Source organism: Malaclemys terrapin, chromosome 1, assembly GCF_027887155.1.
Source record: "Malaclemys terrapin pileata isolate rMalTer1 chromosome 1, rMalTer1.hap1, whole genome shotgun sequence".
Lineage (NCBI taxonomy): Eukaryota > Metazoa > Chordata > Testudines > Emydidae > Malaclemys > Malaclemys terrapin.
In genome coordinates this window covers 67,204,768-67,229,912 of record NC_071505.1, presented here as the reverse complement: position 1 = coordinate 67,229,912, position 25,145 = coordinate 67,204,768, and the positions used below count along the sequence as shown (strand labels likewise).

Genomic DNA, 25,145 nt, shown 5'->3' with positions numbered 1-25,145 from the left:
TGTCCTTGCAAGGTTGAGATTTTACATCTAAGCACGTCTGATTTGAGGAGCTTGCTCTTTCCTAGTTCCACATATAATGATCAATCAGGTGTAATTATCAAAAGGGAATTCATCCAAATTGATCCTCAAGAACAAATTCTGCTGGGGCGGCAAATCTACTGTGTTCATAACCTTACACTCATTTACCAATAATTGGCCTCATTAATGTCTATGAAGTTAGCTATTCACTACAATGGGGAGGGGGGCGGGTTGCATATTAGATGTATTCACCAGTTTGCAAGCCCTGGGCAATAATGCCACTGATTCAGCACTTCTTTAGTTTCATGTAAATTAGCAAGAGTGGGGAGAAAGTTAGGCAGCAGCAAGAATGGCTTGAGGGAGCGAACTGCTAAGAACATCCATCTTTCCAGAATTAGTATTTCTCTTCAGAACCTTTACCGCAAAAACATACCATCCGAGTTCTATTTTATATAGACTTGTTTTAATAGAAAATGAAAGTGTGATTTGAGTTGAGCCAGGCTGCTCCCAGAACACACTTTGCCTCTGGTGGGTGGCAAGGCTGTTTGGTTTTGGGGTGGTTTGTTGTTGTTCAGTTATCCCACCTGATCTGGCTAATGCCGTATGCAGCAGCCACAGATGCAGATGTTTGGTTTATATTTTGGGCTATTTGCCCTCTTAACAGGGACTGAAATCCACCTCTTGCTGTTAGGCTAACTCAACCTGTGAACATGGTGGGTGGCAACAGCGACTTTCCTCCCCAGTGATTTTTTTGCAGTATGAAATGTATGCGTCATAAAAAAAAAATCGGTTGCATTTTGAAAGCATGTGACTGTGTTATCCATGTCACATTTCGTTCACCTGAACCATCCACTTCAGGCCAAATTCCAGGCAGCTTTCAGGACCTATTTTCAATTGTAGCATTAAATCTCAGCAGTTGGCCAAGATGCGAATTTTTTATTTGAGGATATCGTGTTTTGTGGCGGGTATTTTGTGTTAAGTGAGTTAGTGGTTGTGAAAGGCTCTGGACTGACAACACTGAATTTGTATTTATTTATTTTATCCACACATCAGCTACAAACTGAGGCAGTGCAAGCTTCCCAGTGTACTTCAACCTGGAGGGTCCTTATCTAGGGATGGGGAAGTAGTTTAGTCTCCATGGAGGTTTCATTTACAGGAGGCTGCCAATAAGGATGCCTATTCTATCTATGGAAACTTCACCATGATTACGACAATAATTATTGTTTGGAAGCATTACCAAAATACTATCTGTGTCCCCTGGTTCATGTATTTTAAAGCTACAGTGGAGAATCTGTTGCTATCAACCAATTCCTCATTGAGAAGGAGGGAAAATGCTTCTGGACTACTTCCAGAAATGAAGTATTCAGGGTTATGGATAAGAGCCATTATAAAACAAAAATAGGATCATTTCCCTTGATGGTCCACGTCCAAGCTGGTAAGTACTAGAAAAACAGGTTGAGGCAAACAGTGCTTACCTCCCTGGAGATACTATTGTAACAAAGAAACTATTGGGCAATACTGTAATGGATTCCCACTGAGCTAACAGGGAATCTGCTATATGTTTGGAAAGATATAGCCAGTGTCTTCACTGCTAAAAAAAAAAGGTGTTTTGTTTTTTTTTACCTGGCAGTAACTAATGTGTGTGAGCTATCCTGAGGTGAAAACATGACACTTTAGTTTGACCATGAGGTAACTAGGTGGAGTAGTATTATACCCCTACCTGGGGTTGACCTTGCCTAGCTGATCTCACAGTAAAACGAAAGCGCCTTCTCTTCACTGTGATTTTACCTCAGGATAGTTCACGCACATTAGTTATCCAGAAGAAAATACATACCCACACCTTTTTATGCAGTGAAGTCAAGGCCATAGCCTCTTGCCCAGGCTAGGAAGGCTGCAGGAAAGACAGCTGTGAGTGGGGTGGGGGGAGGAGCTGACTTTTTAAGAGAATGAGTTGATTCAGTTCTTGTCAGGCACTTAGGCTATATTCCCTTAGCTAATCACTTGTAGTGAAAGAAAGCACAGATTTCAGTGTGATCAACCATGCCTTTAACGCTTATGGGTTGGGGTTTTTTTTTTTCATCTTTAAACTAACCTCGATTATAAAAAGAACTGCTGGCTGTCTGGAGAATTCAGCCTTCTGCCTCCGATGAGAAGTAACAAGGAGATATCCACCCACCCCTCCATGAACACACAGGGTCCTGTCAGGACAAATGGTCTGTGATAATGCACTCAAATCATGGGATCCTCCCATCAGAAGGTGGAGTGGCAAAGAGCCAGTTACCTGGGGTGATTCAGAGACCAAAAGAAGAGAGTGGTATAGCGAGACTTTTAAAGTTCCACAGTAGTGTCTAATTGGGATTATGCATTTTTTATCTATATATATATATGAACACCACTGCAGCTGGATTAAACTCACAAACTCACCATATATAAGCCATATTGCCACGAGAAGGTAACAGCTTTCGGGAACTATTAAACTGGACTGAATTTGAACTAGCAACCTAGAGTGAAAGTCTCACCTCATTTTCAGTCCTTTGAGGCAGCCAGTCCCCTCAGACCATGTGAAACTTTTTTGCAAATCCACTGTAAAAGAGAAGCTTCCCAAAGAAGACTCAGACAAATTGGAATCTTTGTACTCTTCCCCATCCTCCCCCACTGTAGGTGAGGCGACAAAAAGATTCATAACAACAGGCAATAAAAATTAGGGAAACAACAATTCAGTTTCACACAAAAATTTGAGGTTTCAAGATTTCTTTTTGGTCCAGTGCAGAACCAAGATGAGACCTTTTGAAGTTATTTTGGAAAAATATGATAAGAGCAACCAACTGCACAATAGCCTATGAGAAACCCAGGTTCCAGTCTCTGCTCCATACTCATCTGGGATGCGAGACCCAGGTACAACCCCCTGCTCTGCCTGATATGAAGTGGTGACTTGGTCTCCCACATCCCCGATGTGTGTCCTAACTATGGGGCTATTGGCTATTCTGGTCTCTCTCTCTCTCTCTTCCTCCCTCCCTCCACCCCCATCCTGGACCTGAGAAATCATCCTGACAAAAATTTCATTGAAACAATTACCTTTCTGCAAAACATTTTGGTTTTGATGGGGAAAAAAGGGTTCTTGGAATATTTTTCAACCACTTCTTAGACCCATTTTATTTGAAAGGCCTAATCTTTACTGAGCTTTGGATCAGGCCCCAAATGAATTAGAGAACGCAACATATTGTGTTAATGCCTGCTGCACTCCCCTCCATCCTGAATAGAGGAAATGAAACAACGTGAACTATGTCTTTGTTTGCTAATGAAACTTTGGATTTGCTGCAGTGTCTCAGATTGCTGTTTTTCATGTTAGATTCTGCATGCTGGTAAATGCTGAAATGCTTTACGTTCATTAAGATTAGGCCCATTTACTCTGTGCAAGCAAAGCAAGTACATATATCTCAGACCCATAAAGCATCAGTCTGGAATTACACAGCAAATAAATGAGTCTAAGCCAGAAGTCCAGATTCCAGATCACGAAAGCTTAAAAACACCTTAGATAAATGAGACCTATTTTAAATGAAACATTTGTGTAATTTGACAACTGTCCATAATTCCCTCATTATGCCAAATGAGCTTGTCCTCCATGGAGATGGATGGATGGCTGATCTTAATTTGCTAATAAAAACTGCAAAGAGAAATTTCTGCTAAGATGAAACTATCTGATTCTTAAAAACCCACTGGTCCACTTTCTAACATGTCCTTCCTTGAGGCCTGGAGTCTGACTGGCTGAGGCCCCTAGACAATTTTTTTCTCTAACCCTATCAGAATGCAGCTTTACAATATGAGAACAGTGAGCAATTGTCTCTCTTAATCATCATTATCCCCTCAATCTATTATATTTAATTTATTTTTAATCATGGTGTATAATAGAAATAAAATCATAGGATTAAGCGTATATCTAGCAGTGGGAGCCCATTATCCTTTGACAATGTTCTGTTTCATTGACATTATATCTTCATCATAGACAGTTTCTTTGCCATCATTAGTCCTAAAATGGCTATTGGATTTCAAGAGTTTCTCCCTAATCCATAATAAGATTTACTTGTTAACTGTACAAAACAAAACAGAGATGTGCTTCTATTGTTTTACTGCTTCAGAAGCCTTCTTTCAAGCTATTCAGAACAGTTGAGAATAAATCCAGACAATATAAATATTAAGTGCTTCTCTGCATGATTCTATAACAAGTAAGAAACCTCAGTACCTTTGTGAATGTTGCTTATATGTTTCTCACAATGGCTTAATGTTACCTAAATGAGCAGTGATGATTCCTTTGTTAGATTACCTGACTCCTGAACCAAGTGGAATCTGTGACTCCTGTTCTAGTGATTTTCAGACCCATCAAAGGAAGCCCGGGTAAGGTACATTTTCTCTACAAAGCACTGAAAGATATTATCAGACTCCACTTGAAAGAGGAGGAGGAGAATCAGAAAAACTTCGGTGCAGGGTCACGAGCAAACTCTCCAGTGATAAATGCCAGTTAATGGAGTCAGCACTAACATGAGTAAATAAAGAACTCCTTCAGCATACTGATTCCTTGGGGATAAGCCAACAACTTCTCCTTTGCACCAATGGCAGTCGCAGTTAAATCTAATACTGGATTTTTCCTCACCTTGTAGAATGAAGCAAGGATAGTCCAGAGGAGAGAGAAGGTCTATTTGTTATCTTACAGATATCTTCAAAGAGATGGCAGCCATCTCTATGATAATCATTATCCCTACAGATTACCTCTTCTTAAGGATGAGTTATTGATGTTAGATAAGGGCTGGGCCAGGAACATGCACATCCTAAAGATAAATGCCTGGCTACACAGATGGTGTCCTCGACCAGAGGATGCTGTTCCAGAAAGGAGTGCTGCTGGGAAGAGATGGGATCCACCTGACCAAAAAGGGGAAAAGTATCTTCACACACTGAATCACCAACCTAGCAAGGAGGCCTTTACACTAGGCTCAAAGGGGGCAGGTGACAAAAGCCAACAGGTAAGTATTAAAAGGCAACGTTAGAGTGCTAGATGTTGGTGGGAGAGGAAATGGAAAATTACAGTAGAATCATAGGAGAAGCAAGAGGGAAAACCATGGGGGAATTTGCTCAACATCTTAGATGTCTATACACAAATGCAGGGAATAAGGGGAATAAACGGGAAGAACTGGAAGTTTTAGTATACAAGCTACATTATGACTTAATTGGCTTTACAAATTTGGTGGGATAAATCTCATGACTAAAATGTTGGTAGAGAGGGGTATAGCTTGTTCAGAAAGCACAGGCAGGGAAAAAAGGGAGGGGTGTTTCATTATATATCAAGAATATATACACTTGTTCTGAGGTCCAGAAGGAGGTGAAAGGCAGACCAGTTGAAAGTCTCTGAGTGAAGACAAAAGGGGTGGAAGAAACAGGGGTGATCTTATGTTATGTGTCTACTATAGACCACCAAATCAGGATAAAGAGGTGGATAAGGCAGTTCTAAAACAAAACAACAGAAATATCCAAAACCCAAGACCTGGTAGTAATGAGGGACTTTAACTACCCAGACATCTGTCAGAAAAGTAATATGGTAAAACACAAAATCTCCAGTAAGTTGTTGGAATGTGTTGGGGACAAGTTCTTGTTTCAGAAGGTGGAGAAAGAAACTGCGGGGCAACCATTTTAGACTTGATTCTGACCAACAGGAAGGAATTGGTTGCGAACCTGAGGGTTAAGGCAATTTGGGAAAGAGTGATCATGAAATTATTGCTTTCATGATTCTAAGGAAATGAAGGAGTGAGAGCAGCAGAATAAGGACAATAGATTTCAAGAAACAGATTTTAACAAACTCAGAGAACAGATAGGTAGGACTCCACAGGAAGATAAGCTATGGGGACAAGGCGTTCAGGAGAGTTGTCAGTTTTTCAAAGAGACAGCATTAAAGCAAACAGCAGCAAACTATCCTGATGTGAAGGACAGTAGGAAGAATAGTAAGAGGCCAATATGGCTCCATCAGGAGTTCTTTAATGACCTGAAAAACAAAGGGAATCCTACAAAAAGTGGAAATATGGACAAATTGCTAAGGATGAATTCAAAGAATAGCACAAGCAAGTAGGGACAAAATCAGAAAGGCTAAGGGACATAAAAGATAATAAGAAGAGGTTCTAGAAATATATTAGGAGCAAGAGAAAGACAAAAGAAAGTGTAGGTCCACTAGTTAGAAGGGAAGCAGAGTTAATAACAAATGGCATCAGGAAGCCTGTGGTATTTAATACCTATTCTGCTTCAGGCTTCACTAAAAAGGTTAATTGTGTCCCGATGCTTAACACAGTTAATATTAACAACAAAGGGGAAGGGACACAAGCCAAAATAGGGAAAGATCTAATATTAACAACAAAGGGGAAGGGACACAAGCCAAAATAGGGAAAGATCAGATTAAAGAATATTTAGATAAGTTATATGTATTCAAGTCATCAGGGCCTAAAGAAATTCACCCTCGGGTACTTGGGAACTAGCTGAAGCAATCTCAGAACCATTAATGATGATCTTTGAGAACTCATGGAGAATGAATGAGGCCCCAGAGGACTTGAGAAGGGCAAACATAGCACCTGTCTTTAAAAAGGATGACAAAGACGACCCAGGAAATTTTAGACCAATCAACCTAACTTCAATCCCTGTAAAGATTCTGGAAAAAATTATTTAACAATCTAGTTGTGAGCACTTCAAGAATAACAGGGTAATAAGTAATAATCAACATGGATTTCTCAAGAACAAATAATGCCAAACTAACCTAATTTCCTTCTTTGACAAGATTACTGACCCAGTAGATCGGGGGAGCAGTAGACAAGATATATTTTGATTTTAGCAAGGCTTTGGACACAGTTCCACATTTCATTCTCATGAGCAAACTAGGGAAATATTGTCCATCTGAAATTATTATAAGGTGGATGTGTATCTGGTTGAAAGACCATACTCAAAGGGTAGTTACCAATGGTTTGTTGTCAAAGTGGTAAAATGTATTTAGTGGGGTCCCACAGGGATCTGTCCTGAGTCTGGTACTATTCAATATTTTCACTGATGACTTGGATAATGGAGTGGAGAGCATGCTTATACAATGTGCAGATGACCCCAAGCTGGGAGGGGTTGCAAACACTCCAAGGGACAGGATTAGAATTCAAAATGATCTTGATAAACAGGAGAATTGGTCTATAACAATCAAGATGAAATTCAGTAAAAACAAGTGCAAAGTACTACACCGAGGAAGGGAAAATCAAATGCACAAACTCAAAATAGGGAATAATTGGCTAGGCAGTAATACTCCTGTGACACTGAGCCAGCGAGGGTTAAGCAACCAACCAGTACGCTGAGTGACCTAAAAACAACCCTTAAGGACATAGAAGAATATTGAAATGATAAACAGGGCCATTCCTTGTAGATAATTATCAAAGCCATGTTAAATAGATTAGAATCCTTAATATGTAGGCCTGCATTGTTAGAGGATCAAAAGTAGATACTAATTGTATTTGTCTGTTTTTACCTATATATTGTTAGATGTTTAACAATGTGATCTAATTCTGTTCCTGTCTTTAATGATTCATTAGGTATCCTATTGATTCAGAGGTCAAAAGGGGATATTATCATTAACATGGACTTGTGGTGTAATAATAATATTGTCTTCATTTCTCTTTGAAATTTGTAACTCCACATAGTAAAACTACCTGTGAACTGTTTGAATGGCTAATTGTCTTATGCTAATGAATACAACTAGTTACTGATGTACGCCTAGGAAACAGACATTAGCTTCAAAGCAACAATGTACATTACCTATTCTTCATCCAAGGAAGGCCTGCTGTGATCATTTGCTGTCAAGACGCTTATCTGCTGAACTTCAGCTATATGGAAAGTTTTGGGCCTGATCCTTTCTACCTCAGATCTGCTTAGTCTTTGACAGGGAAAGTCTAAGCCCACAAGACTGAAGTCTCCAGGTCTACTCAGGATTAACTCAGCAATTCTCATAGAAGAATTTGAACAAACACTGCGCATGGACTACCTATTGGATTATAACCTTTTAAATTGATTCCAGAAGGATTTTTACAAATCAGCAGCCTCACCATCTCTGCTATGAAACTGACTTAAGGACTTTATTCAGTTCTGTATGTATATTGATCTTTTAACCATAGCAACTCTTTCTGTTTTCTTTTTATTAATAAATCTTAGATTTAATTAATAAGGATTGGCTCTAAGCATATATTTGGGTGAGATATGAAATATTGGTTAACCTGGTGGGCAATGTGTCTGGTCTCTTGGGATTGGTAGAACTTTATATATGGTGAATAAGGTTGTTAGTAACATGACTATACTAGACTTGGCTGTTTGGGTGGGAGCCAAAGGCTGGATTGCTTAAAGGGGACTGTATTTTGGCTTCTTGGTAACCAGTAAGGGATTACAGAAGCTGTGTGGTTACTGGCTTGGTGAAATCTAATTATAGAATAAACCACCAGTTTGGGGGGATTGTTCGATCCATTCTTTGCAGTTTGCCCTGAATAAGCATTCTCAGTGTAGCCCCTCCAGACACCATCGTCACAACTCCTGAAAAGGATCTGGAGTTGTAGTGAACCACGAATTGAATAAAAGCTAACAATGTGATGCAGTTGCAAAAAGGCCAATATTCTGTGGTATATTAACAGCAGTGTTGTATGTCAGACACAGGAGGTAATTGTCCCGCTCCACTCAGCACTGGTGAGGCCTCAGCTAGAATATTGTGTCCAGTTTTGGGTGCAGTGTTTTAAGAAGGATGGCGATAAACTGCAGAAAATCCAAAGGAGAGCAACAAAAATGATAAAGGGTTTAGAAAACCTGATTTCAGGAAAGGTAAAAAAAAAAAAAAAAAGATATGTTTCATCTTGAGAAAAGAAGACTGAGGTGGGAATCTGATAATCTTCAAATATGTTAAGGGCTGTTATAAAGAGGACAATGATCAATTTCCACTGAAGGTAGGAGAAGTAGTACTTGGCTTAGCTAGCCTAAATGTCCCTTGCTGCAGGTTATTAGGAAAATGTTCTCATTATAAGGCTAGTTAAGAATTAGAATAGTCTTCCAAAGAGGTTGTGGAATCTCCATCATAGAGGTTATTAAGAACAGGTTAGAGAAACACCTGATCTAGGTATATTTGGTCCTGCCTCAGCACAGGAAGGCTGGACTTGATGACCTTTCAAGATCCCTTCCAGCCCTACATTTTTATGATTCTGTGTTATCAAGTGGCACTCGTTTTATGTTGAAATTGCTAGCAACATTTAGAGCATCTGCATAGATATTTCAGCTGAGAGAGTGGTTTCAATAGGTGTTTAAAATAGCTTTGCAGATGCTCTAAATGTTGCTAGTAATTTCAACATAAAATGAGTGCCACTTGATAACACAGAATCATAAAAATATGAAATCCCTCTGAAAATATTTCTGAATAGGGGAATGCAGAAGGCACATAGTAATCACAGAAGGTTTTACATTGACACCTAACTACATGGAGTGATATCAGGATACTCCCTATTATTTCCACTTTTCAAGGGAAGGATTTTTGGAATTATGTCACAGGTCAGTTGGTATTTCTGTGGCATCCACAAGTAGCAGCAGGTGTTAAGTAAAAATATCCTCCTATTTGAATTGTCAAAAGTTGTAAATTGTTTGCAATTATTCAGGTAATACAACTCAAAAGCTCTTTTAACAACAATGTATGTCCTTCCCTCCCTTCTCAGTATTATATAAATTCTATTGTTCAGACACAGGAGACACTCAACTACAGAGGCATAAAAGGAAAAGTTGTCCTCACCAGTAGAGAGAGAAATATGGATCCATCCAAGGGAAAAAGAAAAGGTGGAAAATGTTTTTTCAGAGTCTAACGCGGACAAGAGGTTGTAAAAACGAATCTGTGTGTTTAGACTCCTAATGAAATCATGAGCCATTTCTTATATGTTGCTTTTAAGTTAACAGTCTCTTTAAGTAAACAAAATCATTGCCAGGTAAGCTTTTAATAGTGTATTTGTACATGACATTCTCTTATGGAATTGCTGGTTATATGCCACCACATTTCATGTTGAGTTTTCACGTTAGCATCGCCTTGTTTCGTCTGCAAGTTACAATTAGAGCTACACAATGATGCAAGTCACTGACCAAGCTGCAGAGGGAAGATGGATGGCTCTAAAACTGTGAGCACATGATGTTGATAGCATAGCCATAGAAGAAGCAGTGGACATTAAATGCCCAAATATCTGTTCATTTTGCTTAAAGCATCACACACCGTGTTCAGATCACTCCGAAGGTCCTGGACAACGTTTTCTATACTTCTGGTGTCTTTCAGAATTTCAATGCTTTGCGTGTATGGGTTGAAATACACTGAAAAGGGACGATTGATTGATTTTGCAAAGTCCCTGAAAGAAAAAGAAAATTAACACCTATTTCTGCCATATCCAGAGAAGGGAAAATAAGATTTCGTTTTTAAGAGTCAAGGGAAATAATTTACCTCATCTTTTCTTTGGCTTCGTCAAAACTTTCTGAGACAAAGTAAGCTTCCTGAAATGTGGTGATAAGGCATTCTTGCAAGCAAGTAGTCTTTGGATCAAATGTTCTCACACTGGCCTTGTCAGACAAAGCATGCTGCAAAATACACCACACAATCTGTTAAACTGTGTTATGAGACCCCTGAATGCCTAAGCAGTGTTTTCTGTATACACCCAGCTTTTATATCACGGTTATTGTACACTCCCAGTCAATAGCTAATCTCTCGTGTTTTACACACAATGGATCTTTCATCATGAACAAAATAATTCAATTAGCTACTGTCTTTTTTTCCACCCAAAGTTATTACTTTAAATAATCAAGGGCAGTTCAGATATGTATCTACCCCATAGGTATAGAAATGACAATCTTCAGCTGGAAGAGGAAAAAGTAATAAAATATGTATTCCAGAAAAATAACCTAAACAACTATACTCATCTGTATCCCAAAAATCTCTCTTAAATGGCAGAACTGATCATTACATCTGCAGGTAAATAGAGTCTGACTAAGTCATTCACATAATCTGTGCCATCCATTTTCAGGCCATATATGCATGCCATTTTCATTACAATGAGTTTAGGACTGGAACTATATATCTGAAGACCATTACATAATGTTCACTTAGTGTGTACTGATGAAATACATTACCTTTCTACCAAGTACACTTGAGCAATAATGCACCAAATAAATATTGCATGGAAACAAGAAGAAACAGGCATATTTATGTACCAAACAGACATTAGAAAGACAAGGAAAACAAGTGTGATTACTTGGAGAATAGCTATTAGAGCAGTGTTCCTCCTCACATGATTGGCACATGGCCACTAGGAACAAAGACTCTGGATTTCAATGCTGAGAACTAGCTATTGCAAAATTTTGAGGCAGTTCACTTTCCACTCCTTCACTTTTTATTTACAATACCTCTGCTAGCTCCTGTATCTGTCTTATACCTTAAAGGACTAAGGACAAGTATATTTATTCTCAGTGCTCTGCATTGAGGTACCAGAAATGAAGGCAAGTGCATTTGTTTTCAGTAGTGCAAGTCCTTGATCTATCTATCTGCATTGAAAGGTGTTATTCATAAACCTTAGACAGATAAATTACACACAGGGAACAGGTCTACTGAGTACAAAGGTTCCTCTTTTTTTTTTTTAAACTATCACAACACTAAGCACATGCTAATTCAATTATTCAGGTAGAATATGTGCATGAATATTTATGGATAGCCATAAATTTAAATACAACATAAACCTATAAAAAGGACCATGTTGATAACTGCATTCCAATACCATTTGACATTCCTTGAATAGTCTGAACCCTTCCTGCACCCAGGGCCGCCCAGAGGGGGGGGCAAGTGGGGTAATTTGCCCCAGGCCCAGGACCCCACAGGGGCCCCCACAAGAGTTTTCAGTGCCCCCCACGAGAGTTTTTGGCAGCAATTCAGTGGTGGGTCCTTCACTCGCTCCGGGACCCGCCACTGAATCCCCATACCTCCCTTGCAGATCCCTTTGGATACCCTCTGCCTTTAAAGTGTCATTAGCAATTGTACCAGCAGGTTTGTCACATTTTCTTTTGGTGCCACAATTATCTAAGGGTATGTCTTCACTACTGGCCGTATTGGCGGGCAGCAATCGATCTAGAGGGGATATAGACGTGATAAATCGATCCCCGAGCACTCTCCTGTCGACTCCTGTACTCCAGCTTGGTGAGAGGCGCAGGCAGAGTCGATGGGGGAGCGGCAGCAGTCGACTCACTGCGGTGAAGAATCCACGGTAAGTCGATCTAAGTACGTCAACTTCAGCTACGTTATTCACGTAGCTGAAGTTGCGTAACTTAGATCAATCTCCCCTAGCCCCAGTGTAGACCAGGGCTAAATCCATAAAGGGACTTTAGACACTGCAATGCTCGGTGTTGCAGTGTCTAACTTTTAGGAACTTTGCCAGCCAGTGGAATCCACAACCCATTAGTTAGGTGCCTAGGCTTCTTATACAAGCCATGAGGAGAGAGAGGTGCCTAAGAATGGAATACACAAAAGCCAGAGCACTAGGTGGGGAGCTGGCTAAGCTAGCCAATAGCAGATGCAGCTGCCGAGAAGAGGGGTGGGTCCTAAGCCCTGCCCCTCTCAGGGAGTTTGGTGCCTAAATCCAGGCTTGAGTGAGGCACCTGTTTTCAGCTGGGTCTCACAGCCGTGAACTCTCTCCTGGAACCAGGCACCTAAGCCATTTTCCTGCAGCGGGACATGCCTAACTACACACAAAATGGCCGTGGCAGCCTATAGCCCCATGGTTAAGACACTCACCCAGGATGCAGGTGGCCCAGGTTCAGGGGATGGGGAGCTGGGATCTGTAGATAAGTCACCCACTTGCAAGTGAGTGTCTTAAGCACTGGGAGATTCTGGTGTGGGTCTTTCACAGTCTTTCCTGGTGAAGCTGAGCTGCTCTGTATTTCTGTATTCATTGGGCCAAAGAGCAAGCGAGAATGACTCTAGTCCTGTAGTTAGGGCACTTACCTGAGCAAGAGAAAACCCATGTTCAAATCCCTTCTCCTTACCAGGCAGATGGGGTAATTGAAATAGGGTCTCCCATGTCCCAGCTGAGTGCTCTAACCACTGGGATAACTGTTATGAAGGAGGCTGCTTTCTTCTTTTCCTTCTCTTCCCAGATGTTTTGTGTGGAGTTAGGCATGCTCTGAGCACACCTACTACATTGGGTCTGACAGGCAATATAGGTGGGGCAACATCTAATTTGGGGTTTAGACATGTGAAAGGCACTGAGCTCTGGGGCAAGGTCAAGACTGAGGCAACTGTGTGCATACCAAACATGGGTGCTTAGGGTAATTTTACAGTGGCAATATAATCATCAAGGGACTTTAGGTACCTGTAGGGTTAGGCAGCAGCTGAGTTAGGGTTTTGAGGATCTCAGTGGTTCCTAAATGTTGGAGTTAGGCACCTAAAGTGGCAGTTAGCCACCAAAGTCCTTTTGTGGATTTGGCCCTACATTTTTTAATTCTGAAGCAATGTACCCATAAAATGCACTATGAACAATGGAGTACACAAATTCTGAAATTGGCAGTGGCAGAGCTTGACAGAGAGCCCACAGCCAGACCTCCTGGGCCCCTCCCTATGCTGTCTTAAAGCAAAGTGGAACAACAAGAACATCAGAAAGGTTGTGGGACATCTGGTTAATTTTTCAGGTGGAGCCTAGTGCTATGAATGTCAAAGTCTGCTTGCTCTGTAGGGAATGTTCTGTATGCTCATGCACTCAGCGAACGCTCTGTAGGGAGTGCTCAGGGATGTGCTCGGTAGTGAGTGCAGCATCTCAGAGCAGAAAAACTATTAAATTGGTGAGTCCGGACCATTTTATTTGGAGGTGTAATCAGAATGTCACATCCTGGTTTCTTTATGGACATTAGCTATTTATGTAATGTTGTAAGCAGTAAAAAAAAAAACCCACAACATGTGCAGTTATATTGGCTACCCACCATTTGCTTTGCATATGTTGTTTGCCCATATGTTTTCAGTCAACCAAGATGTGTAAGTATCTAGTACATATTTCCCTACCCTTATCCTCTTCCTTTATCTGTCTTTATGGAATGTAACTGCTAATGTGTATGTATACCACAGCCTGCAGTTGAATGAAATGACACACCATCTCAAGGGCTTGTGGTAGCAGCCACCTCTAGAGGCTTATTCACCCAGGAAATAAACTGTTGCTCTAGTACAGTCAATGAGGACTTTCCACTAGCTCAAGCTGGGAGAGTTGGTATTTTATGGAGCAATGGGTTCCAAGTTCAATCCTTGCTGATACCTATGAAAGGTAGCAGTATTTGACAACAGGGCTGCTCAAGAGTGATAGGATATGCTCCTTTTTGCTCGGAACAAGCATAATACCTCCACAGCATTTCCAGCCCTGCTAGCAAATGATGGGAGAGACAACCTATCATTGCCATATTAAAAAAGAGTTTTGTTGTATGCTTGCTCATTTGAGTGTAAAGACTTGGTTGTAATCATTTAACACACACTTATTAAGGTTTACAAAAACACAGGCAAAAAACCTTCCAATAGCAAGAGGAGAAACTTGAGATGGGTTATAAATGCTGTACTCTCTGTGGGCAAGAATCAGACCGTTGGGTGAGAAGAAATTATCCGCATCCCTATTTTGATTTTATTGCCTTGTTATTCTGTGGGGGAACATGAGAGAGTCCAGGAAAAACATGCTCCTAAATGTTTTTCTGCTGATCTGCAAATGGGCCATTTCCAAATTGTGTGCTGATGTTCCCAGAACTTTTTATGATACCAATAGAATTTTATATATTGTTTAGACAAATAGAAAAACGCTGTAGTGGTAAGAGGTAGTAAAATGTGTACTGGGCATCCAGGTGTTCTTTTAGCCATTATCTCCACCCTCAACAAAAAAAGTGTTGTAGTCAAATCCACTGCTCTTAGTTTTTAGGTTACAATCAGGGACATACTAGTTTTATCTATTCATAATCAGATGTTTTATTGTGAGCATCTTTGACTGAAAAAGGTATCATACTACAGGACTGGAAATCTGATTCTCCATTAGATACAGCAATGTGGCACAGTAGACTAGGTGTACAGTCCAATGAAGACAATGGGAAGACTTCCACTGATATCAGAGTTCTTTGATTCAGACCCTTAATGAAAAGGCTCAAGAATATCATATTAAATGAATGGACAACATATTTTTAAACACATTTGATCTGCCTTTTTTAGAATCATAACTACTTCATAGAAATAGTGTGTTTACTGAATTGTGTATTCAGTCTGATTTCTAAACCACAAATGTATATTGTGTAATAGCTTTATCTAGAGTTAACCTGACTTTATTAGGGCTGAACATTTTATAACTACTCACAATTTTGGTTCCTTTCCCACACTGGTTTTAGGTTTTAATCATCTCTTTCTCCTTTGTGTGTGTCTGCATGTGTGAGCTTTCTGTATTTTCTGCTTAATGCATTTTTTTCACCTGTAGCACACATTTTTTTCTGCATTTTGTTGTGTCTGATATTCAGACTAGTTCTAAATATTGAAAAAAATCTTTGGGGGAAAAAAGCTGCTTTGTACCTACATTCCCCTGATTTTTAGTTTCTCACTGCTGAAGCCATTGACCAATTTTCTAGAGAAGAGCCATGTCAGACAGAAAAAGAGAGATAATGAGGTTTGGTTGAGTTTGAATATATGCCAAAATATTACCCAGCAAATTCACTATTCACAGTTTGTGTTGCCTGACACTTTTCCAGCTTTTTAAATACTTACAAACAAGACCATTAAATATGTATATTTACTATTCAGAAATATACTTGAGATCTAGATTTATTTGTATATAGGTGTGCCATAGCTGAGAGGGATGTCAGCGCTGAAGCAATTTGGTGATATAACTGGGAATGAGGTAGTGGATATGATTTTCAAAAACACTTAAGTGACATAGGTGACTAAGACCTATTTTCAAACATGCCTATAGGCCAGATTTACAACGGTATTTAGGTGCCTAACAATACAGAGAAGCACCTACTGGGAGTATCAAAAGCACCAAAGGAGGGTAGGGTGCCTAACTCCCATTGATAGGGGTATTTACATACCTAACTCACTTAGGCACTTCTGAAAATCCCACTAGGTGCCTATCTGTATCTTTAGACACCTAAATCAATTTGTAAGCACCTAGAAGATAATAGAGTTATAAAGAATAATGAGCATGGATTTGTCAAGAATAATGCCAAACCAATTTAATTTCCTTCTTTGAAAAGGACACTGGCCTAGAAGATGGGGGAAGGCAGTAGATGTGATATATCTTGATTTTAGTAAGACTTTTGACACAGTGCCTCATGACATTCTCACAAGCAAACTAGGGAAATGTGGTCTAGATGAAATTATTATAAAGTGGGTTCAAAACTGGTTGAAAGACCATACTCCAAGAGTAGATATCAAGGGTTTGCTGTCAAAGTGGGAGGGCATATCTAGGAGGGTCCTGCAGGATTGAGTCCTGCAGCCTATACTATTCAATATTTTCATTAATGACTTGGATAATGGAGTGGAGAGTATGCTTATAAATTTGGAGATGACACCAAGCTGGGAGAGGTTGAAAGCACTTTGGAGGACAGGATTAGAACTCAAAATGCCATTGACAAACTGGAGAATTGGTTTGAAATCAAGAAGATGTAATTCAATAAAGACAAGCACAAAGTACTTAATTTAGGAAGGAAAAATCAAATGCACAACAACAAAATGGGCAATAACTGACTAGTCGGTAGAACTGCTAAAAGTGATCTGGGAGTTGGATCTCAAATTGCATATGAGTCAGCAATGTGAGGCACTTGCAAAACAGGCTAATATTATTTTGGGGTGTATTAACAGGAGTGTCCATATATATGACATGGGAGGTAACTGTCCCATTCTACTTGGCAGGGGTGAAGCATCAGCTGGAGTACTGTGTCCAGTTCTGGACATCACACTTAAGGAAAGATGTGGACAAATCTGATGCAGTCCAGAGGACAGCAACAAAAATTGATAAAAGGTTTAGCCAACCTGATATATACAGAAAGGTTAAAAAAAACCTGAGCATGTTTAATCTTGAGAAAAGAAGACTGATAACAGTCTTCAAATATGTGAAGGAGTGTTATAAATAGTACAGTGAGCTATTGTTCTTCATGTCCACTCGAGGTAGGACAGGAAGTAATGAGCTTAATCTGCAGCAAGAAATTTAGAAATTAGGAAAAATTTTCCTTATAAAGGTAGTTAAGCTCTGGAATAGTCTTCCAAGGGATGTTGTGGAATTCCCATCATTAGAGGTTTTTAAGAACACCTGTCAGGGATGGTCTACATTTACTTGGTTCTGCTTCAGCGCAGAGGTTGGACTTGATGACTTCTCGAAGTTTCTTCCAGTCGTACATTTCTCTGATTCTATAATTCTAAATATGTTTGCAAATCTGGCCCTTAGGCACTTTTGAAAATATTATCCATTTATCCTTTTCTGATAAGAGGTATCATTGCAGAGCTGTGCTCCTGCACTTATTTTATGTAATACTTTTACAGTTTAATTATTCAAAGAAAAGTTCCCCATTTTTTCTCTTATACAATGTTCATTAATAAATCAAGTTAATAAAATGTTCATTGACATAACATTAAGTTATGTAACCCTGGAACCAAACTGACGTACATGGTGAAATAAGAGGGCCTGATGGGTTGAGCAGTGAATGGATCCAATCAGCTGGAAGTGATAACATTGCATAATAAGGCCACAATAGGCGGTGTATTGATTGTACAATAATTCATGTTTACATGTTCTGTGGAATGAGTGCCATCAAGTCACCTTACAAAGGCCAAATCCTGGTGACTTGACTCATACTGCAAATTAGTCCCCCTCTGCTATTGCTAGAGGTATATAAATATTGTTGCATATGCAGCATAATAGGAAAAGCATTTGATTTATGGCAAAATTATTACAGCATACAGACTAACCTTTGAAGTTGATCAATAGATGTCAAATATATGCATATACATCATTTTTATTGTTGCTTTGGAGAGGGTTGAGCGTTCATATTTTGAGATTACTGCTGAACAAATAATACTTATTTGGGGTCAGAGTTAAGATCATTGTTTTGTGATGAAATATGCATTTCAGTTTATTTGATAAGAATAATCTGTTCATTTATGGACAGCATAAGGTTTATGATGTTCTTGACTAATCACATGGTTGCACATATGTGCTTATATTTGCAAATCATGTGATAAGTGACTGTTATTTTAAAGTAAGGGCCTGCTTTTCCATGGGACCTTGTGTAGATTTTTAGGACTCAATTCTCAAGGTGTTGGACCAAAGGGACGGGAAACATAGGTGCTCTGCACTTTAATAGATTGAGCCTTAACCCTGTAAAAACTACTATTCTGATACAGTGAGGAGTAAAATTGCCATTGTACTGAAAGCCTGTATTGTATTCAGAACAATGATAAAAGTATCAATATTTTTTTCCTTATCCCTTTTTTCATATATTTTTTTTTTTTTACTGCTCATCATCATCTTATTCACATAAGGGACGTAATGAGTCTAACTAGTTCCAGATAGGACATTTAAATATACAGAATAGGCGAAAAAGTAGAGAGACCGAGTTATTAATAAAAGCACTAATAGCATTTCTAGACCCCAGTACAGAAGAGCACGGCCGTGCCTGACTAGAGCTGGTTGAAAACACAGTAAAACAATGTTGCAAATATTTTGCAAATTTGTCCTGTTTTTTTTTTTTTTTTTTAATTTCAACAATTTTGACCAGCTCTGCTGTGATCCTGTGAATACTTATTGAACCCACATGCTTAAATTTACACAGAGTCCAATTCACTTCAATGGAACTACTCACAATATGTAAATTTAAATACCTTTGTTTCTGTTGGATTGGGGCCCTATTCAGGAAGGTCATTTAAGCATGTGCTTACATGGTTTCCTGAACAAGGAGGGATATAAGCACATGCTTAAATGTTTTCCTAAATCAGGGCCTTACTATTTCTAGATTGTGGTCTGAACACTACTGACTTTACCCAGAGGAGTAACCCCACTGCAGTACACAGGATTACTCACTTAAATAAGGCAAGCAGGATTTGGCCTTATATTGCCATATTATGCCAACAATTTTTTTTACATATTCAAATAAATGTGTTTTTTTACTTAAGGGTCCCAGAAGTTGTGATGTAAGAAATCTCCTACTCAGTAAATAGAAAGGGATTAATATGTCTTCACTAGCAGTAAATTCATATGTCTCATTGGTTACCAAAACTTTTAAAGCAAGCAAGCAAACAAGCAACAACAAAAAAGTGCTTTGCAACTTCTGTCGGTTCTAGCACATCAGTCCTTATCAACTTGTTTCACATGCCAAATGCCTGCTGAATTTTGAGAGTAAACCTTCAATCTAAAAATACCTGACAGTTTTTTTAAAGTAAAAATATTCACACTTCGTTAATAATTTTCCACCATTCTAAAAAACGTATTTCAGCCTGCAGGGTACATTCACTCACATACCTTTAATTCGCCAATAGAAGACAGGAGTCCTGCCCCGTAAGCACGTAGCTGTCCCTCTTGCTTGCAAAGGCCAAATTCGATAGTAAAAAAATAGCACTGTGAAAATAGATACATACACAGATATACATAGCGAAGCTGTAGACAAGCACTTTAATAGCACCAATCAGTACCATTTTCACTTGAGAGCCCCATTTCCTCAGATTTTCATGTTTTTTAAATAATTTCAGATCAAAGATACCTACTGTTACGTACTTTAAATGTCATGTTAGCAGTAAAGTAGAGCTGTATAAAAAAATAGCACACACAGGGAAAAAACAGCAAGATTTTGCTTTTTTTCTGGTTTCCCATAGTCACCGAGGGCCAGATTTTAAAGGTATATAAGTGCCTAAAGATACAGATTAGCGCTGAGTGGGCTTTTCAAAAATGCCTAAAGACATTTAGGTCTAGATTTTTAAAGTTATTTAAATGCCTAAATCCTACTGATTTCAATGGGAGTTTGGCACCTACTCTGGTTGGGCACTTTTGAAAATCCCAGTGGGCACATCTGCTTCTTTAGGCACCTAAATACCTCTGAAAATCTTAACCTTAGGTCCTAGTTCAGGACACTATTTAAGCATATTCTTAATTGTAAGTAAATGCTTAAGACCCATTGACTTCAATAGGACTGAAGGGATTAAAGCTGGAAATGTGCTTAAGCACGTTCCTGAATTCCTTAGCCCTCATAAGATTTTACTAACTTTTCCATAAGTGAAGAAAAATGTCACTTGCTTCCTAAATTAGACAATTACAGCCACTCCAGTAAGCTCAATGGACCAATCCATTCCAATTGTTCATTGCGATGTTCAACCCATAAAACTAGAAGGGCAGTTAGTAGTCTGAACAATACTACTGATGAGAAACTGTGAAAAATATTAGCATAAGAATAACTACATCTAATTTGCATTAACTATATAAAACTATGTTAAATATTACAGAAACCTTTGGGAAACACAGATATTTCAATCTCTCTTAACTGGAAAAGAAAAGACAAATCACTTGTGCTCCTAACAAGTTGTTTGTTTGCTTTTGATATTACACATTAGGACTTTTTCTTTATATATCAGCATGTAAAAATAAGGAAATATTGTTGCTCACCCCAAATAAAGCATCCACATCAAATTAGAGTAGTAAATAACTATGTCCACACAAAGGTTTTGGGAATCTGGTTTCCAGTACCCATGGAAATACTTCATTCATATTTGTAATTATGCACTACGGCTTTATTTGACACTAGACCAAATTCAGCATTTGTGTAAAGGAAGTACTTGGAGCCAGGGCCGGGGTTTTGGCCGCCCCAAGCAGCCACAAAATAAAAAAAAAAAAAACGCGATCGCAATCTGCGGCAGCAATTCAGCGGAGGGTCCTTCGCTCCTAGCGGGAGTGAGGGACCGTCCGCCGAATTGCCGCCGAATAGCTGGACCTGCCGCCCCTGTCCGGAGTGGCCGCCCCAAGCACCAGCTTGCCAAGCTGGTGCCTGGAGCCGGCCCTGCTTGGAGCTCAAGGTTCTCTTGAGAAAAACAATCAAGAATTTAATACTTATTTGAAGCTTATCTGAACCTCTTGAGTCTGGATCACTCACAAGAGTTTTTGTACTGCCTGTTTCTCTCAGCAGTTCTGCTCTTCTACTTCTGGTAGCTGATAGAACTCAGAAATGAAAAATAGTTTTTAAAAGTTAACCAAACATTTCAGAAACAATAGAGTTTCATATGGAATTTGGCTCCAGAAATGTCAAATTCCAAATGAAATGCATGGTTGGTTTTTTTCCAAACTGTTTCTCCCATACCAATATTTACCTAGCTACTCATTAATATCAAATCTTTTATTTTCTTTTTCTCATATAAAAGTTGAGGGGGGACCACTAATTTGTTTACTACAGCACTATGCAAAAATATAAGGTAGATTTGAATGAAAACATGCACCTATAGCCTGAATCAAAGCCCACTAAAATCAATGAGAGTCTTTCCATTGACTTCAGAGGGGAATTTATCAGGTACCACTGTAACAGCCAAGAGGCACTGAAAATCACAAAAAGAAAGCATGGTTACAGCTTTGTCTTTGGCTTGTGCAACTCAGTTGTGGACAGATTTTCAAAGTTAGGCACAAGCAGCTAACATGCACTAGTAGGTGACTGCCAAGTCAATTGTTTAGACAAGGTGGGTGAGGTAATATCTGTTATTGGACCAACTTCTGTTGGGGAGAGAGAGAGAGAAGCTTTCCAGCCTCACAGAATTCTTCCTCTGTTCTAGGATAGGTACTCAGAGTGTCACAGCTAAATACAAGATTGAACAGATAGTTTAGCATAAGTATCTCGCACATATTCTAAGGCAGCGGTTCTCAAACTAGGGCCACCGCTTGTTCAGGGAAAGCCCCTGGCGGGCCGGGCCAGTTTGTTTACCTGCCGTGTCCACAGGTTCAGCCAATCATGGCTCCCACTGGCCGCGTTTCGCCACTCCAGGCCAATGGGGGCTGCAGAAAGGGCGGCCAGCACGTCCCTCGGCCCACGCCGCTTCCTGCAGCCCCCATTGGCCTGGAGCGGCAAACCACGGCCAGTGGGAGCCACGATTGGCCAAACCTGCGGATGCGGCAGGTAAACAAACCAGTTTGGCCCACCAGGGGCTTTCCCTGCACAAGCGGCGGCCCTAGTTTTAGAACCACTGTTCTAAGGGACCATTCAAGGTGAAGTGGCCCGTTAACACCCCTGTCCTCAGAGGACAAAAAGGGGGGGTGGGGTTAGTGGTTACAGAGTGTTGTAATAAGCCATAAACCTAGTGTCTTAATAAAGACCATGATTTTTAGTGTTTAGCAGAGTTATGAATTTAAGTTCTCAGGCTCATCTCTTGAAACTGTTGTGCAGATTTCATTTAAGTCAATTGATTCACATATAGCTGCCCATAGGCAACAGGAACACCAGACTGTAAGCTCTTTGGGGCATTGACGGTCTCTCACTATGTATTTGCACAGCACCAAGCACAGTCTCCTTTGCTGGTGTCTCCAGGTGCTACCGTAATATAAATAAATATTTGAATTGTTCACATAAATTAGGCAGCTTGAAATCATACACTGGGCGCAGGCAAATGTGCAGAATCTAGCCCTTGATCTCACTATTAGTTTCCCCGTTTGTAAAATGGGGATAATAATATTTTCCTTTCTGACAGGGATGTTTAGAGATGTAATTAACCCATATTTATTTGTAAAGCTATTTGAGATCCCTGCATGGCAGGTACTATAGAACTGCAAAAAGTATTATCATTATTATAAAAGGAATAACTTTTATGAGCATGCACATGCTGAAAGAACAGATTTTTGTTAGAATAGCAGTCTTTGGAAAGCCTGTATTCTCTGTGTAACTTATTTAAATCAAACATTTCTAAAGTGACCAGATGGTAAAATATAATGTGTGTCTGCCTACTACTAATTTATGGCAATGTTACACATTAAGAAAAACCCTTTAAATGAAAAGCTGATGTTGGGATACATTTGCCATATGCAATAGCTACAATATATCAATATAGATCTTTTAAGAGGTCTCTGATTTGTTAAGTAAGAAAATGAGATAGCTCACACAATGCTGCCATCTTCAGATCATTAGTCAGCAGTACATCATTATCACCACTACTGAAAATCCACTGTATTATTATAATCTGTCATCTTGCAGGCTTTGAACAACTGTTCTACCAAGTCTACAGATAATGAAGCATATTGATAAAGAAGCCAAATATTAGTCATATAGGGCCACATATTAAAAAACAGAGGCATAATATATGTGCACAATTGCATGTCTGGGTTAACTGCCATGACTGCACAAATGGTATAAATGCAAATGCTGTTTGAGTTATTGAACGAACAAAAAATCTCCTGCCGTGCAAAATCATTCAATTTGCACATGCAGGCATGGTAACTGCAGGCACAAATGTGAGCATGCAGGCTTTGGTTCTCTGGTTTCAAAGAGATGGCCTTCAATTTCTCCAGTCTATCCAAAACACTGCAGCTACATTTATTTTCCTGCCCCGCTGCTCCAACCTCAAGCTCCTCCACTAGCTTCCTGTCTCCCTCTACATCAAGGTCAGCCTCGCCTTTGATGAGCTAATCTGTTCCGCTTCAGCCTAAATCTTGTCTCTTGAGACTCTCTCTTGTGCCCTATGCTGTTGCACACTCCCTTCTACTTAACGATCCCTGTGTAACCTTGTTACATTCCCATCTCCATGCCTTCCCCCCCACCCCAAACCTCTTTGCCTGGATAGCCTGCCTTAGTTCTTTCTACACGCCTAGTGATGTCACGCCTCTAATTCCTGCCTCAAAACACTCACTCTCTTTCTGTTTGCTTTCTACCGCCCTGTGCCAGTACCTCCCATAAGGTTTTATGGAAATATGCTTAGAATGTGTTTTATGCTACATATGCCATGTAACATATCTCCATAAAGGTTATGATCTACTGAATATATTAATCCTATTTGTATGCATGTATCATTTTTGTATTTAAAGTTACAAATGTTATGAATGTTGGCTGTGTAGTGGCTTGATTTCTAAATAACTTTAGTAGAGCATTTAGTCAGTTCCTGGAGAAAGGAATGTTGAAATTAAGTACCTAATAAAGAAACACTTAAAGGACAATGGATCTTGGAATGCTCCAATCCACATAAGAAGTCTACCTGAGGATGTTCAAGGTAGCACGTAAACAATGGATGCTACCTGTAAAAACTGAGAGTCATGCACAGACATGTGACTTGCCCAGGTGACTCCTAAACTCCATCTTGGAGCTGGACTTTGCATAAGAGTGAGGGGGGGGGGTCTCCACCCACAAGAGAAAGTCTATTTAAACCCCTGGGAGACCCCTCCATTTTGTCATCAGCTGGCTAAAGAGAGAGCCTCTCCACCCCCAAGGATACTTGAAAGAAACTGGAACAAAGGACAGTCTGCAAGGGGTGAAAGTGATTGCTGGACCCAGGCTAAAAGGAGATTAGCCTGTAAAAGGAGCATTCTGGAAATGGTGAGGATCTTATCTGTATTCAGTTTGATTAGACATAGATTTGCGCATTTTATTTTATTTTGCTTGGTGAGTTATTTTGTTCTGTTTGTTACTACCTGGAACCACTTAAATCCTACTTTCTGTATTTAATAAAATAACTTTTTACTTATTAATTAACTCAGAGTATGTATTAATACCTGGGGGAGCAAACAACTGTGTATATCTATCAGTGTTATAGAGGGCGAACAATTTATGAGTTTACCCTATATAAGCTTTATACAGGGTAAAACAGATTTATTTGGGTTTAGATCCCATTGGGAGTTGGGCATCTGTGAGCTGCTTTCAGTTAAGTCTGCAGCTTTGAGGCAAGTGATTCAGACCCTGGGTCTGTGTTGGAGCAGACTGGCGTGTCTGGCTCAGCAAGACAGGGTGCTGGGGTCCCGAGATGGCAGGGAAAACAGGGGTAGAAGTAGTCTTGGCACATTAGGTGGCAGCTACCAAGAGGGTTTCTGTGATCCAACCTGTCACAGTCCCAATCTCCATTCTGGTGC

General features: G+C 39.7%; 1 protein-coding gene across 1 annotated transcript in view; it reads right to left on the bottom strand.

Moving 5' to 3' along the window:
• Positions 1-10,058: 10,058 nt before the first annotated feature.
• TPH2 (tryptophan hydroxylase 2) overlaps positions 10,059-25,145 on the bottom strand; it is a 76,187-nt gene continuing 61,100 nt past the window's right edge. Inside the window, exons 9-11 of the mRNA XM_054016192.1 lie at positions 19,590-19,685; positions 10,529-10,662; positions 10,059-10,436 (exon numbers count right to left, since the gene is read on the bottom strand). Coding sequence (XP_053872167.1) covers positions 10,262-10,436; positions 10,529-10,662; positions 19,590-19,685 — 405 coding nt within the window. The 3' untranslated portion in view covers positions 10,059-10,261. The remainder of the gene's footprint in view (positions 10,437-10,528; positions 10,663-19,589; positions 19,686-25,145) is intronic.